Here is a 14697-nt window from a genome sequence, read left to right as displayed (position 1 = left end):
TATCAGTGAGCTTTGAGAGGCGACGCCTTTGGCTCAATAGGTCAGTGTTAATATTTGAATGCAACACAACAATGCAAATAGAAGCTCTTCCATCACATTCTTGCATCCTTTATTGTCATCCTCTCATCCTTTAGCAGTAAATCAAAGCCAAGTAATGATTACATTATGTTTTTGAGATGTAATGAGGGCTATGTTTTATTTAAAAATGAGCATAATATTGATGACATCCCCATTCAACTGCTCCTGTTTCTGTTTGAGGAATTGCTATCTGGCTCCCTCTGTGTGGTACTTGTCATGATATTTGTTATTCTACATGTTGCTTGTAGCTGTGTGCACAACATGTATGCTGCAGGGGAAAATACATGGGGTTTCTTTTCACCAGACATCCTCGGAACAGTGGAGCTGCTCTTCCAAGCATTGATTAGCATAGAAACTGTGGGTAGGCCTCTCCGCAGATGGCAAATTCCACAGTTCTTCAGTGACGGTGGTATTCTTTATTTATGTCAACATGTCAGCATCAGTGGATTTGATTGTAGGAAAACGAGATTACCCATTTGGAAATCAGATGGCATTTGATTTTCATGAAGCAAACACCACACATCGTCAGTTATTTTGAATGTCTGCATGCATGATTCACACACACACACACATACACACATGATACATACATTGGCTCAGTACGTGCAAGGCAAAAAGACTGAAGCAGATAAAATATGCACCACAAATGTAACCTCTCATCACAGCAGGAAAGCATGACGAGGCAACAGACATGTCAGTCAGACCCTGCTCCTCCCTGGAGAGGCTGTGGATCCCATGTGCTAATTTTAGTTCTGAAGTTGTGAGGAGGATTGGGACTGCTGGAGCTTGGTTAAACCAAACCAAGCTTTGGGAAGCAAGGAGACTTAAACACTCCCCCACTTGCCTGAAGCAGTGTGCACGCTCGGTAGGAATTAAAGGAAGGCAATGTAATGGAGAAAAAAAGATGAGAAGGGCAGAGTCTTTTGTTCAAAATCAGAAATAGAAACACCCTGGCCCAACTACTACAAATCAGTATTTCTTCCATGTGCTTGAAGGATGTGCATGTGACTTGTGCTTGTTTGAGCTGTGTGATTAATGTAGCTGTAAGATTACGGTTCACCCCTCTGCTGATGTGTGTGTTTGTGCCCTATATCCTCTTATTTCTGCATTTGAATATCAAGGCACATATTGTGCCGTTGCCCCTTTTATTATCACAGAATCATATACGTTGTTGATTTGCATACATTACGTTTGCAATCAGCCCTGCAGGTAAAAGCTTAAAAGGAGAAAAGCGAGAGAGAAAAAAGGTGAGAGTAATCCATCTTTTGCTCTTATCTTTGAAGGAGCATGTCATTGCAAATGCCTGCACACACTCAAACACACACGCACACACACAGAGTGAGACTTACATATTGTTTTGGCTACAGGCTATGACTGGTTCGAGCTGGATTCAAAGCTACAGAAGCCTTTTTTTTTTTTTTCATTTTGCTAAGCTCAGCGTTTGAATATGTTCCCCTCAGTCGTCTGCAGCTGCATCCCTCACTCTCGTGCCATTCAGGAAATAATTATTGTACTCAGCTCCTACATACGCTGTAATAAGAGAAGGTATGCTCTTCCTTCTCCGTTTTTTATGCCCTGTCTTTTACCCTACCCTCATAAACAGATTTGCACAGTATTGAAGTAGATGATAAAGTAGCCCAATGGTTGTTCACCTCCATTTTAAAACAGCACACAAACCGTGTGATTGGCTATTTATATAAGGTCATAGTTCAGACCCGAGGGGGATGCTTGTCCTTAACAACCTTTGGCACGCGGCTCTTCCCCCTGCCATCTAGATTATATTGGCTTTAAGGGCTCTTTCACGGTGAGTCATGTTTATTTCATTGTCCCTTTTATGGTGCTGCTGTTCCCCTTTTAACCCCTTGCCTCCCCGCACGCGGCTAAATGTTCTGCCAGTACATGGGAGAGTAAGTTATAGAGGTAATAAATATTGCATGGCCTCAGCTTCGACTAGGAGTGTGTGCTAATCTGTTTCAAGTGCAGGAGAGGGACTTTGGCCCTTTACCACTACCTATTAGTTTGTGATTTCCACCTGTAATTGTCTTGCGTGAGTCCAAACAAACCTCAAATAATTATAATGATGTAATGTTATTTAGAAACAGTTTGTAAATGTCCCCACTGTGGGACAAATAAAGCACTACCTTATCTTATCTTAAATAGAAAGAGAGAAAGATTTCTTTCCATTTCTTCCCCTTAAAATTTCCACTTGGTTTGGAGTGCCCTCAACCCTAAATTCGCCTCGTTGAGGGAAGTGGCTTTCCTATGGTATTGGGACACCACAATATGCAAATGAGCGTAGTGAACGTAACAAACGTGCTAACCTATGTCACATGTTGGCAACTCGGTTGGATGTATATCAAACCAGTGACGTGCAGTCAGGGGAAGCAGTCAATCACCTGTCAATCTTGAAAAGAAGAAAGGGTTAATTATAAAATAAAATTCATATTAATTTTTATCAGCTTCAATTTAGTATTTTATTAAGTAGATCATGTAATCCCTCACAAACTACGTGATGCTATTAATCTTTCGATAAACCTCTGTATATCTCTCAGTATATATATATATATATATATATATATATATATATATATATATATATATATTTATTTATTTTTAACTGAAAAAAATCAGCCTGGTCACTGAATTCGCAAAGCATTATGGGTAATGTCATCTTCCACTTGGTTTTAAGCCCGCATCAGAGCTCACTACATTTCAGGGTTGATTGTAAGGACAAAATCGCACTCCCCCTTGCTCCCGACCTACACAAGTATACGCAAAATTTAGGGTTAATGGTATGGGGCCTGTATCTCAAAAATAGTAAATACTAAATCAAGAGACATGTTGCATAGTGTGTCAGATATTGTATATAATGTCAGATTTTGTCTATTTCCATTAGCGATAGCTTAGAATCCAAATCCAAATGTTTGTTTCTTTAAAAAATTAACATTAATATACCAAATTTGACTCTTTTTATTTAAAGTACTGGTACTTTAGAGCTTGATGTGGCTTTGATTTGCACTCTGATTGCTTTTTAGGCTGTTAATTTTTTCGCTACTAAAAATCCACTTTAAAGTTTAAATTCTTGAACCCTGCATGGATTGCGGTATTTGTTCTACTTTTTCTATATTATGCTTTACACATTTAATTAAATGGAAAACTTAAATAACAATTGGATGATCTGTAATTAGGACATAAAAAAACCTTTATGGCAACCTTGCAATTGTTAAATACGTCTTATTAATTGTTAAAGACTAATTTATATATGAAGATGACATGCTACGTGCCAAAGATGCGAGCGTAATATCACAGTATCAAATAAAAGTGCCAATTATTCAGCGATACGCTGTGTTGGTGCAATGTGATTTTTTTCTGAAAAAGATGTTTTCATATCCTTTTCACAGCTGCTCCTATACCACAGCTGTTGATGAAGAGCAGTAACAGCATACCACGCTGATGCTACACCAAGCTCGACTGTGAACTGGGGACAGACTATTGTGCGGAACATAGTCCTGAAATAAGGGTTTCTCTGAGTCTTTGTTGCTGATAAAAGTATCGTGTCACAAAAAGTTAAGGTTAACACTCGGATGCGGCTTCATGCTCATGCTTCATACTTGAATTCTTCATCCACAGGCAATGCGTGATTTGACCCAGTGATTGTGTGCGGTGGAGACACGGGCAGCCCTGTGACGGGAGAGATGCAGTAATGGCCAATAAGGCAACGACAATGATTGACAGGCTCCAGGAAAGGTCTCACTCGCCCCCACATCCCAGTTCCATAAAGCTTCACAAATACAGACAATATTGTAACACACACACACTAGCTGCAAATACTCAAACATCATTATTAACTATTCACTATTGCCGCCACGTCGTATGGCGTCCTGAGAACGCTCGCAGCAAATCACGGAGGTTGTCCAGGTAAAATATACAAACGACTTGAGTAACTTAAACGCTAATCCCGTGGTTAACACATACACTACAATGTGTCTGACAGACACATGAAAACAATTAACCCACAAACCCACACATATTATGCTGAGTGATGCAAGTCTATTAATACAACATTCTGCACCATTCCGTCTGCAGAATGGTGCAGAATATGAAACTGATACAGCCACTCACCGCTGTCACCTCCCATTTTCTGCACAGGCATGACAGCTGTCAGCCTGATGCAATAGCCAGCGTTGAGGAGATACAGTACACTGTCAAAGATGGTTTGATTATTGACGGTGGTAGGTAATGGAATGCAGATGACTCCATGACAGTGTAATCCATAGTTACATTCATTTTTAAAAGAAAGAGAAGACCGAATCACGGAGAGGATATGAATGAATACATCCAGAGGACGGCATTAATTACGGACACCGACTGTCATTAAACACAACTATGAAACTTAAATAAGTAACTTAGTAAGTATTATGATAAAAAATAATGTGGGACAGAACAGCGTTATGATGAAATTCTGCAGTGCTGCGGTAATTCACCGGCCCAAACATCTTGCTCTATGGATGAGGAAATATATTTTTGGTTGCTGACTGACAATTTCAATATCTGTAAAAACTATATCAATACCATATTGTGCAGCTGTAGTTTAACTGTAAGCACAACGGAAGCTGAAAGTCATATAACTTAAACTTAACTAAAGAAACAATGATGCCATCAGTACATGGAATCTGCAGATGGATAGTTTTCTCACACTGAGCACTGTTTCTTTTGTTTAATTCATATTTCACATGTGCCCGTAGATAAAGCCTCAGATCTTACCTCTTTGGATTCCCATCAGCCGCTATGAAGCAATTTTTCTTTTTGTGAGTTTTAAATTTGTATCATTTTGCTTGGCCATATCCTCTACTGCCAAGCAAACTGAATGATGAATATGAGCTTGATCATTTCATCTCAACAACACTGAGCTTGCAGATGGGACATGCATGCTTTCATAACGGTCACCACAATTTGCAATTATTGTCTGTTTTCTGCTAAAAGTTATCCGCATTAATAGCAAAGGAAAACAGCATTTGACTTTGATAAAATAACTAATTTAATGTTTTAATAGATTTCAGTTCATTATGTCATTGTCTTTCTATTATTGCTTAGTTTCTATAGTTTCTATTCCATATATTTTCATATTGAAGCTGGTATGTCAGACTTCTTTTACACACCGTAAAGACGTTATTGAAAAGGAAACCACTGATTTCTAATCATAGGAGTTCAAGAAATATCCGCAAATGTGCATGTTGTCTCCATTCCATTCGCTACCGTTATGCGTTAATTATCTTGCAGGGTTTAATTACACCATTGCAGAAGGGGACATGGGGATGTAATTGAAAAAAAAGTCCCTGTCAATTCTAAAATTTTGCAACACAAAATAATTAGCATGTAAATCTGACATACTTTTGTTTTAATGGATTTATTTGACTAAAGTCAAAAAGACGGTCATTGATGTGTGTCTGTTGTTTTGTTAGATGTTTAAATCATTTATTATTTAAGCCTAAATAATTAGAATATCAATGTATGCAAAGCATCCAATGCAGAATTCCCTCTGTTGACTCACTGATATATTATTTTTACATCTTGCATTAGTCGACTCTATGTTGACTTTTCTAAGTTGCGTTTTCCCCACTATTTGGTCAGTGTTTGCTTTAATATGCCAGTGCATGTTTCACTGAATCAGCATGTTTCAAGTAAACAAGTGAACCTTTGAAATCGTATAAATCTTTTAACGAGTGAACGTTGTTGGGAACGTCTATGAAATTAATTTTTGAAACATCACTACTTTGTTCACTTCTTCTCCCGGGCTTGGTGATCTTTTGAGCTCTCCTTCACTCACAGAATAATGTGCAGACAGCGGACCCCGTCTGTGATTGCATAATTGGCTGCTGCTTTCATAAATCAGTTGCTAATTACATGCAGATCGCAGGAGCAGATAGAAAGGCTTTCGTGGACAAATCTGGTTTTAAATGCACAAAGTGATGGATTACGTACTGTATTTCCACCGACATTCCGGTCTCACACTCCTAGTTTTCCCTTGCAGCTACTGCACTCAAAGGATCGGTAAAAGACTAATATGAAATGTTGATCAGTCTCGCTCTCCTCTGTTTTCAAACATTACTCCTACTTAATTGTCCAATATTGGTAATAGGAGTGCAGTCACCACATCTCTGCCTATTCCATCTGTCTCCTTTGCAAACTCATCCTCAACCCATGCCTCCTCACACCAGTATTTCGCTCCGCACAATTGCCTCGGTTGATGGGATTGGACCACAGGCACCTGCCCCCCATTCTTCAGGCACCCTCCATCCCTCCAGCGTTCAGTCCCGCCATTCACACCCTCCACCCCCCCCTCTGTCACTCCAAACCTCATCACTCACTCCATGGAGACTTCACCATCAGCAGCCAATAACGGGCTTCAGTGACACGCATACACACACACACACACACACATACAAACACGGTGAAGTTGAAGGTGACACGCTGAAGGTCAAGAGTTTACAATGGAATGCTGAAATGGAGGAAAAATGTCCAATAAACACAACAAGGGTTACAATTTTCTTTTCAAAGGAACCTTTCAATGAGAATAATGAGAATATTTATCTCATTTAATTTTCCACCAATTGTATATGTCCCATTAGCTGCCAAAGGCTTTACCAACTAGTTTGGTTGTTGTTGTTTGGAAGCTGAAAACAAAAGGTTAATTTCATCAGTTGAGAGGAGTTAAGGCTATAGGCACACACAAATAAAACATCAAAACTATGAACTAAAATGCACTGAAAAGCTCCAGAGAGTTCAAGGAAAGAGAAGAGTGATTTTTATTAAAAAGGCATATTTATTATTGAACCATTTAAGGGCATGTTTTTGTTAGAGGCTCCTTTCAAAACAGCAGTTAAAAGACCACCGTGAGTTTTAATGATCAACCCTTAACACGTCCAACACAGTTCTAACACAGTTTGTAAAAAAAAACGTATAAAAATGTGACCAAAACAACCAACTTTCAGAAAAAAAGGTGACAGTTTAATCAAATGAAAGGACAGGTCAGGTATGAATACACCTAAGGATCATACATCTAAGGAATACAGAAAGTATTTTTTGTATGAAATAATGTTTGAATCAGGACCAAAGTGATGCACTTTCTGGTAGCTGTGCTTTCCTTAGAGCCAAATAAGCTGAGTGGCTAAAAAAATCCTCCAGCAAGGTCATTTGCTTATGCACATTATCAGCCCATATGAGGCCTTGTCATCCAGCTGACCTGCTCTCTCTGTGCAGGTCTATTAGTGAAATTATCGCTTCATTGAAGTTAATCGAAATGTAGACTGTGCACCCTACTTCCTTTGCATATATAGAACAATCTCATGCATGGTAATAATGTGTTATACACTCTTCCTCTGATTCATATTCTGTTATGCAACACAATATTCAACCCCTTAATGTTTAGTGTTAGTTGTTATTGCATTTAGAATTAAATACAGTGGATAAATTAAGTAGTTTTAGTTTGTTGTGCACTGTCCTCTCAGACAACACAGACGAGGATGAGACAGTTTATACGAGGCAGATAAAACAGCGGCTGTAGGTGTGTTGCATGGAAACATCAATTGACTTGAGCTTAAATTAAAAACTTTTATGAAAAATGAGTCAAGTGAGTCAGAGTGTAAATCACCTTGCCTCATGTCTGTCTGTGGCAGTTTGTACTAATTGGAACATTCTCAGGTTGAGATGGGCTTATGTGTGTTTTATGTATTTACTTTGTGAATAAAATCACGATTCTCACATTCTATTTAGAATAAAAAGATACATACTCTGGGGGGTTTACTTTCGCAGAAATGATCTGCAGTGTGTAAAAACAGGATGGATTTGCAGAAGTGTGTGTGTGTCCTTGTCCTGACCTTATTTCAGAGGAATTGGTTGATTTTAGGGCTAACATTTGAATTGTGGCTAGGTTATGTTTAGTATTATGTATTGACCGCTGGTTATGGTTATGGTTATGGTTAGGGATGTTGGCCAAATGAATGCAAGTCAATGCAAGTCTCAAAAATGAATAGAAATGGGCGAATGTATGTGTGTTTGCTGTTAGAGAAACTACGAACAATGTGAGGTGGATGTTTTGTGTTCTCAGGTACAATAATAAGGTTTTTTTTTTTATTGCCACAAGCCACAGGGACTCTTCACTGCTTGCCCGAACACGCATTGTCACTTTCTTTCTCTGGAGAACCATTGGAAATGCCTCTCTTCCTTTCCCCCCCTCCGTCTGCCACTCTCACTCTCCTTCTGGCCCCTCTGCTTCCATCTTTGGCTTCTTTTTGTTGAAGACACTCCTCTGTGTCACTTCTGTTTATGCTCCTCTCCCTGTCTTTGTCGCTCATCTCTCTTCAGCTTGCGTGTGCAAACATCTGAGGCAGCCTCAGACAGGTCGTCCGTCGCAGCTTCTCGAGGTTACCCGAAACACGAGATGAAAGTGTTGGGGGGGGGGGGTGACAATTCACTTCAACCTCTATGTTTTTTGACATCTTGAAAGACTACATATGAAGACTACACATATAGAGCAGTTTGTTTATTTTTGTCTGGATAATAACGCTCTGACAAACTCTGTATTATTATGAATGATTTATGTTGAACTTTAATCAACTTTAATCGTGGCCACAGACTTAAGAGCCAAATAAATTGCAACACATTTCTCCTGCCTTTAAATTGATATCTCACATGGTGCCAGAGACAATGTTAATGTGGTAACTGTTCTTCTGATGCCCTCTCAATCAATTTGATTTGATTGTATTGATCTGAGTGATGAAATAAATACTGAGCAAATTCACTCAATTCACAATAGTGTGGGTCTTAAACCCATAAACTTTGTATTTGAATTAGGGTTGTTTGATTGCTGTGAATCGATTTCTAGTTAGGGTGTGGTGATATCACATTCCAGTGCTTTTATTGTTTTTTCGGCCCATCAGCTGCTCACAGAGGAAACAAATGGCTACTTAATATGCAGCTGAGGCTCCTCACTGTTGCTGCTGCTTCACAAGCGGTGTGTTTTCACCATTGAATGAAGATGGACAAGGTAAAACACAGAAGAACTAAATCGTGGCTGTTGCAGCGCAAATCTTTGGCTGTACGTCTTAACGAAGACAGAGGCTTTGGTCACTTCTGCTACGTTAGCGGCGTTTATCGCTGACGCATTAGTATTTAAGCTGTCTAGCGTTATGTGGCAACATCATTAGCTAGCTCAGTATTGTCGTTTTAAAAAGCAAATGTTGCGCACATTGAAACTTGTGTTCGATCAGATGATCGTATTATTATTCTCATTTTATGATGTATTATCATTATTTTTATGGATCTGATAGGGTGAGCAGGCTATCAGTCTTGATAATGTTGTGCTGGGAATTTGCATCACTTCGAGAAGTCATTTGACCCTGGAGTGAATGCTGATTAAACACATTCACACTGGTCAAAAACCTGTTAAAACATGCTTTTAAACTGTTTTTTGTTGTTTACCACAGAGAATGGGGTATTATTGTTTATGTTTGGTATTATTGTTTTTATTTCTCAGCTTGGGGAAAGTCGCAGAGGAGGAAATGGAAAAGACAGTTTGAGAAAGGGAGGGTGGGATGAAGAATGGATTTTTTTTAAGATGCATTGTGTGCAATACACTACATCCCTGAATGACTTTGGTTCCCAGGAGTGTCGCAAAAAACATCAATAGTTAAAAGCACAACGGAGCATTTAATGTTCAGGTGTGGAACTTCAGTTCATCTGTTTATTGGCAAATTCATTGCAAACATCTATTTGATGTTTTGGATGTCAGCACAGATTGAGTTTACTTCACAAGAGAAAACTCTCCCCGGGACTTGTGTTGCCTCTGTGTGCACTGAGACTTGGCAGTCATGCAGCTGTTGCATCTCCAGCTATAGTATGTCTTTTGACTAGATCATCTCAATTTCCCCTCTCTCTAATCCTATTGCTTGCTTGTGTTCTAAGTCTGATTAGGGGGAACTTTGAAATCCTGCCATAAGGAGGTTACGTTTGTGGACCAGCGCTCCAGAGGTGACAGCATTTCCTGCTCAATTGCCCCGTGGGGTCAGACGGGACAGTGAGCATGCGTGTGTGTGTGTGTGTGTGTGTGTGTGTGTGTGTGTGTGTGTGTGTGTGTGTGTGTGTGTGTGTATGTGTGGCAAGGAGAGAACGGAAGAGAATGGGAGATGGTAACGAAGGAGCTAATTGCTTCCAGTGGATTTTGAAATCGAACCCGAGCCCCCAGTGCATGGGCCAGGCAACACACAAATGGAATATTGATGACAATGGCGAAAAATAAGGGAAAATGACCCGGCTGCATGATCGATATGAAAGCCACACATCTGTGCAGAACATGTCTCAACAGGCAATACATTTCCCCTGGCTTTTATGGATCCGTATACACTTACAACGGGTTTAATATTGCTGAGGTGCACAAATATTACATTATATCAATTTGCTCCCTCTATTATTCATGAGACCGATGTTATATTGATAGTCTTTACAGCTCTTTGCAGCAACTTTGTAATTACATCACTATAATTAAAACACGTATGGGCAGTCAGACATTCCATAGTCAGGTAACACTTTTTATAGGTGGAATATAAAACTTGAAAAATTATTAGACATAATATTGGGCATCGCAAGTCGTGCAAGAAAAAAGGGGGACTGGGTGCTCTCAGCGTATGCTATTAAACAGATTTATTGATCTTAAACAACACCAAATGATTCTCCGCTAAAAAGGTGCAATGCCTGTAAAAAATTACTGAAGTCAGTGTGATGCATCCTTTGAGCACTAAATGTCTGTGCATAAATTGAATTGCTGTCCATTCAGTACCATTTGAGATATTGTAGTCTAGACTTAAAGTGTCCATTTTGGCTAAAAAGGAAAACACTGATAAAACCTCCACTACTTGGGTCAGCGGGTCACTGCACTTTATCTCCAACATCCATTATGTCACACATCACATCAGCCACTAATGGTTATGTTTGTTCTTTGCAGCATTAGGTGAACAGGGATATTTGAGCTGCAGTTGAGACAGACGAGCCAATTAGAGTATGCTGGTGAGGTCAGGGGAGTTGCCATGGCAATAACCTTTCTACTTTGGGACAGGTGAGAGCAAGACAAGATCAGGTGTCCTGGGTGTGTGTTGCCTGCCTAAAGAAAACAGAGTTATGGAGATAAAGGCTGCTTCCATTGTGGTGTTTTTAAACAATTAATTTGTTTTTTCAGTAAGATATTTTAATTAGCTAAAAAAAATCAGTCTTACAAAGACATGCAGCCCTTCTACCACACATTTGTAATTTTTTCATCAGGCGTACAAGAAAGGGGGCAAACGTGACTTGTATAGCATCTGTGTCCCGAGGACCCGATTAGTCAAGATGTACAATAAAAACCAAATGGATCAAGGAGCTCATTTTATTGTTGATGGAAATCATGATAGTTACCACACTGTGAACCTATAAATCCATATTTACGTTATCTCAAAAGAGTTTTCTTTGGAAATAAAAAAAAACAACAACACTGACAGAACTGATGAATCTGCTATGCCACAATTACAGAGCCATCATTTTCTGTTTGATGCCTGAGACCATTGTGCGAGCACCGTATTATATTGGTATTCAATCTACGGGGCTCCTCCGCGCAGCCAAAGTCTGTGTAATTTTCTTAGATTAGATGCATGAAATCAGTAGAGATGGAGAGGGCTTTCATGGTACTCCAAGGTATATTCTGCTGCCTCTCTGTGTTGTGCTGTCTCAGTGGTAATAATGGGTTTCTATTTATTCTCCTGGCACATGGATGAGGGGTTTTCATTGGGCCTTTGTTGCCTCCCATACTATTTCCTCTTGTCTGTGTTGCCAAAGACATGAGTTTGACGCCAAAGGGAGAATTTATCCATGACCGGAATCAGCACCCCATCATTTCACAACCCCACTTAACTTTCCCTTTCTCTCACTCTCTCTTTCTCTCTTTCTTTCCTCCTCCTGCAGTTCTCTGCCAGCTCCATAACACTGCTCCCTCATGTTTACATATAGCCTGATCCAAAACAACAGTCTGAAGCTTCACAGCCTGCAGCCCTTGTACTCTCTCTTTCTCTCTCTCCTTCCCGCTATTCTCTCTCTCTCGTTTCTCCTTTCACTTGTGTCTCTCACGACTTTTCTTGAGCGCACACGGAGGAAATGAAAAGACACATTGGAAAATGGTATTGTTGACACGTAATGGCATAGTTATTGTTTCTAAGTACCACAGTATGGGCTTCCCCCCCCGAAAGGTTGCAATTTCCCCTTAAAAATACTGTCTAGAACACTGAGTCATAGCCTTGAGTCAGCTGTGCCGTGTCCAACCTGACACATAACAGACAGTCAGTCTGATTTACAATGGATTAACCCTGACCAGACTACGTCAAATCACCTTTTAAGAGGTGCTTGGACTTCATCAGTTAACACAAATAAATACTTATAAATAAAGTCCTCATTTTTTGTCGAATTTTAGATTTTCTTCATCCCTATTTAGTTGGGGGGTTTTTTCCAGTTATCCCTGCATTGCAAGTAAAAGGAATTCTAAGTAAGATGAATTATTGATAACTAGAATAATCTTAAGTCAATGTTCTGGAAGGTTTTTTTTTTTTTGTCTCAATATATATTGCGTCTTACCAGAGACTTGTGGTGTTAACATTTAATTTGTTTTTGTCTTATTTGTTCCATTTTCCAAAGTAATACCTTCCCGCGCTATATTGCATCATTCTGCCGGCCCAGCTTTCTGTCTCAAGCTTGTACTGGTCTCACTTTACTCTCTGTGTTGATGTAAAGAATGGGCACAGGAAGTCACTTTGCAGAAGTGGAGTGATACAAACCTCTAACATCAAGCTAAGTTTGATTCATGCGCACCATTAGCGCGGAATAGTGTTCCGTCGTAAGTCGTCTGTCTGTCTGAAGGCTGTATGCGAAACCTAAACCCACGGTTGTACAAAAATAATTTTACGATCTCAACTGAATGATTGGATTATCATTGCTGTAATTATGGTGAGCAGTGGATTGTGTGTGTGCGTGTGTGTGTCTCTGCACTTGTTTGATTTTACCTTCTCTGCAGCATACAGCACTTCTCATATTTAATGAAGCTGCCTCGTGATTAATGCAGGCACTAACGTGAACGCTGAGCTTGTTTCATGTATATGAGATGCTGCAATGGAATATAAGAGAAAAAAGTGTCATTCTAATGCATGACATTCCACATTTTGAAAGATGTCCATCATTAGTACAGAAGTATTATTGTGTTATGCCAAAACTGCTGATTGTTTGCATTATCTGCCATCGTGAATGATATGATCATGTGCAGACATACAGGTCTGAACTAGAGCTGCAACTAAAGATTATTTTCGTAATCGGTTAATCTGTCGATTATTTTCTCGATGAATCGGTTGGTTCATAAAATGTCAGAAAATGTTAAAAAAAAACATCGATCAGTGTTTGTCAAACCTGGAAATGACGATGTTCTTGAATGTCTTGTTTTGTTCACAAATCAAAATGATTCAGTTTTAATGATTGTTTTGTTATGTGGAGCAAAGACTAAGAAAATATTCGCATTTAAGAAGCTGGAACAATCAGAAATCTTGTTTTAGTAATGGATTAATAATCGATTCAATCGATTAATCATTTCAGCTCTAGTCTGAACACTCTAACACTTCAATCCATCCTGAAAGTGTCCTCAGATCACACAAACCACATTCCTCAGCATGCATGAATGCAACAGACAGTTTGGGGCTACCTTTTCAACTGATGTGGTCTGATTCATAGTATTTATTGTTGTCTTTTTAGGTACAAATCAATGCTAATATGTTCATTTATTTGCAGGCACCACCACAGTATCAACACTGATTGATCCAGGAGATATTTTAATGCCACATGTGAATAGTCATTCTTAAAGCTGCATCGTCATTGCATGCGAGAGGATCACTGAGTACAAGGCCTTTATCTCCTTGTAATTTGCTGTACTTTGCTTTGTAAATTTCTAGATTGTCAGCCTTATAAAGAATTGTCTAATCTTTATCACACCACGAATTTATGATTTGCTTTTTTTTCTGTCTTGTTCTTTCAGCGAGGGAAGAGAATGTGGCTACCTTCCGTGGCTCGGAGTATTTCTGCTACGACCTGTCGCAGAACCCCATCCAGAGCAGCAGCGACGAGATCACGCTGTCCTTCAAAACCTGGCAACGCAATGGCCTCCTCCTCCACACGGGGAAATCGGCAGACTATGTCAACCTTGCGCTAAAAGATGGGGCCGTATCACTCGTCATTAATCTCGGTTCCGGGGCCTTTGAGGCCATTGTCGAGCCAGTCAACGGAAAATTCAATGACAACGCCTGGCACGACATCAAAGTGACACGCAACCTGAGACAGGTAATCGGGGGTTGCAGTGATGGAGTGTGGCGACAGGTGGATTTTTTTTCTTCTCTTTTCCCGCTTTTGATTAAGTGCTTCCAAGAGCTTTTGACAGAGAGATGGCATTAAGGATGTCATGTTCTGATTGGTTGTCATTCCATCACCACAGTTGGGAAACATTATTAAAATAGATGTCATGGTTTTTCAGTTGATACTTACATGATTTTTTTTGTCATTTAATTT

General features: G+C 39.6%; 1 protein-coding gene across 1 annotated transcript in view; it reads left to right on the top strand.

Annotated features, from left to right (window-relative positions):
• nrxn3b (neurexin 3b) overlaps positions 1-14697 on the top strand; it is a gene marked incomplete at both ends in the record, with an annotated part of 300207 nt that overhangs the window by 51651 nt on the left and 233859 nt on the right. Inside the window, one exon of the mRNA XM_083899178.1 lies at positions 14171-14472. Coding sequence (XP_083755304.1) covers positions 14171-14472 — 302 coding nt within the window. The remainder of the gene's footprint in view (positions 1-14170; positions 14473-14697) is intronic.

Source organism: Microchirus variegatus (genome assembly GCF_963457635.1).
Source record: "Microchirus variegatus genome assembly, chromosome: 12".
NCBI lineage: Eukaryota > Metazoa > Chordata > Actinopteri > Pleuronectiformes > Soleidae > Microchirus > Microchirus variegatus.
This window is presented reverse-complemented; position numbering and strand designations above follow the sequence as displayed.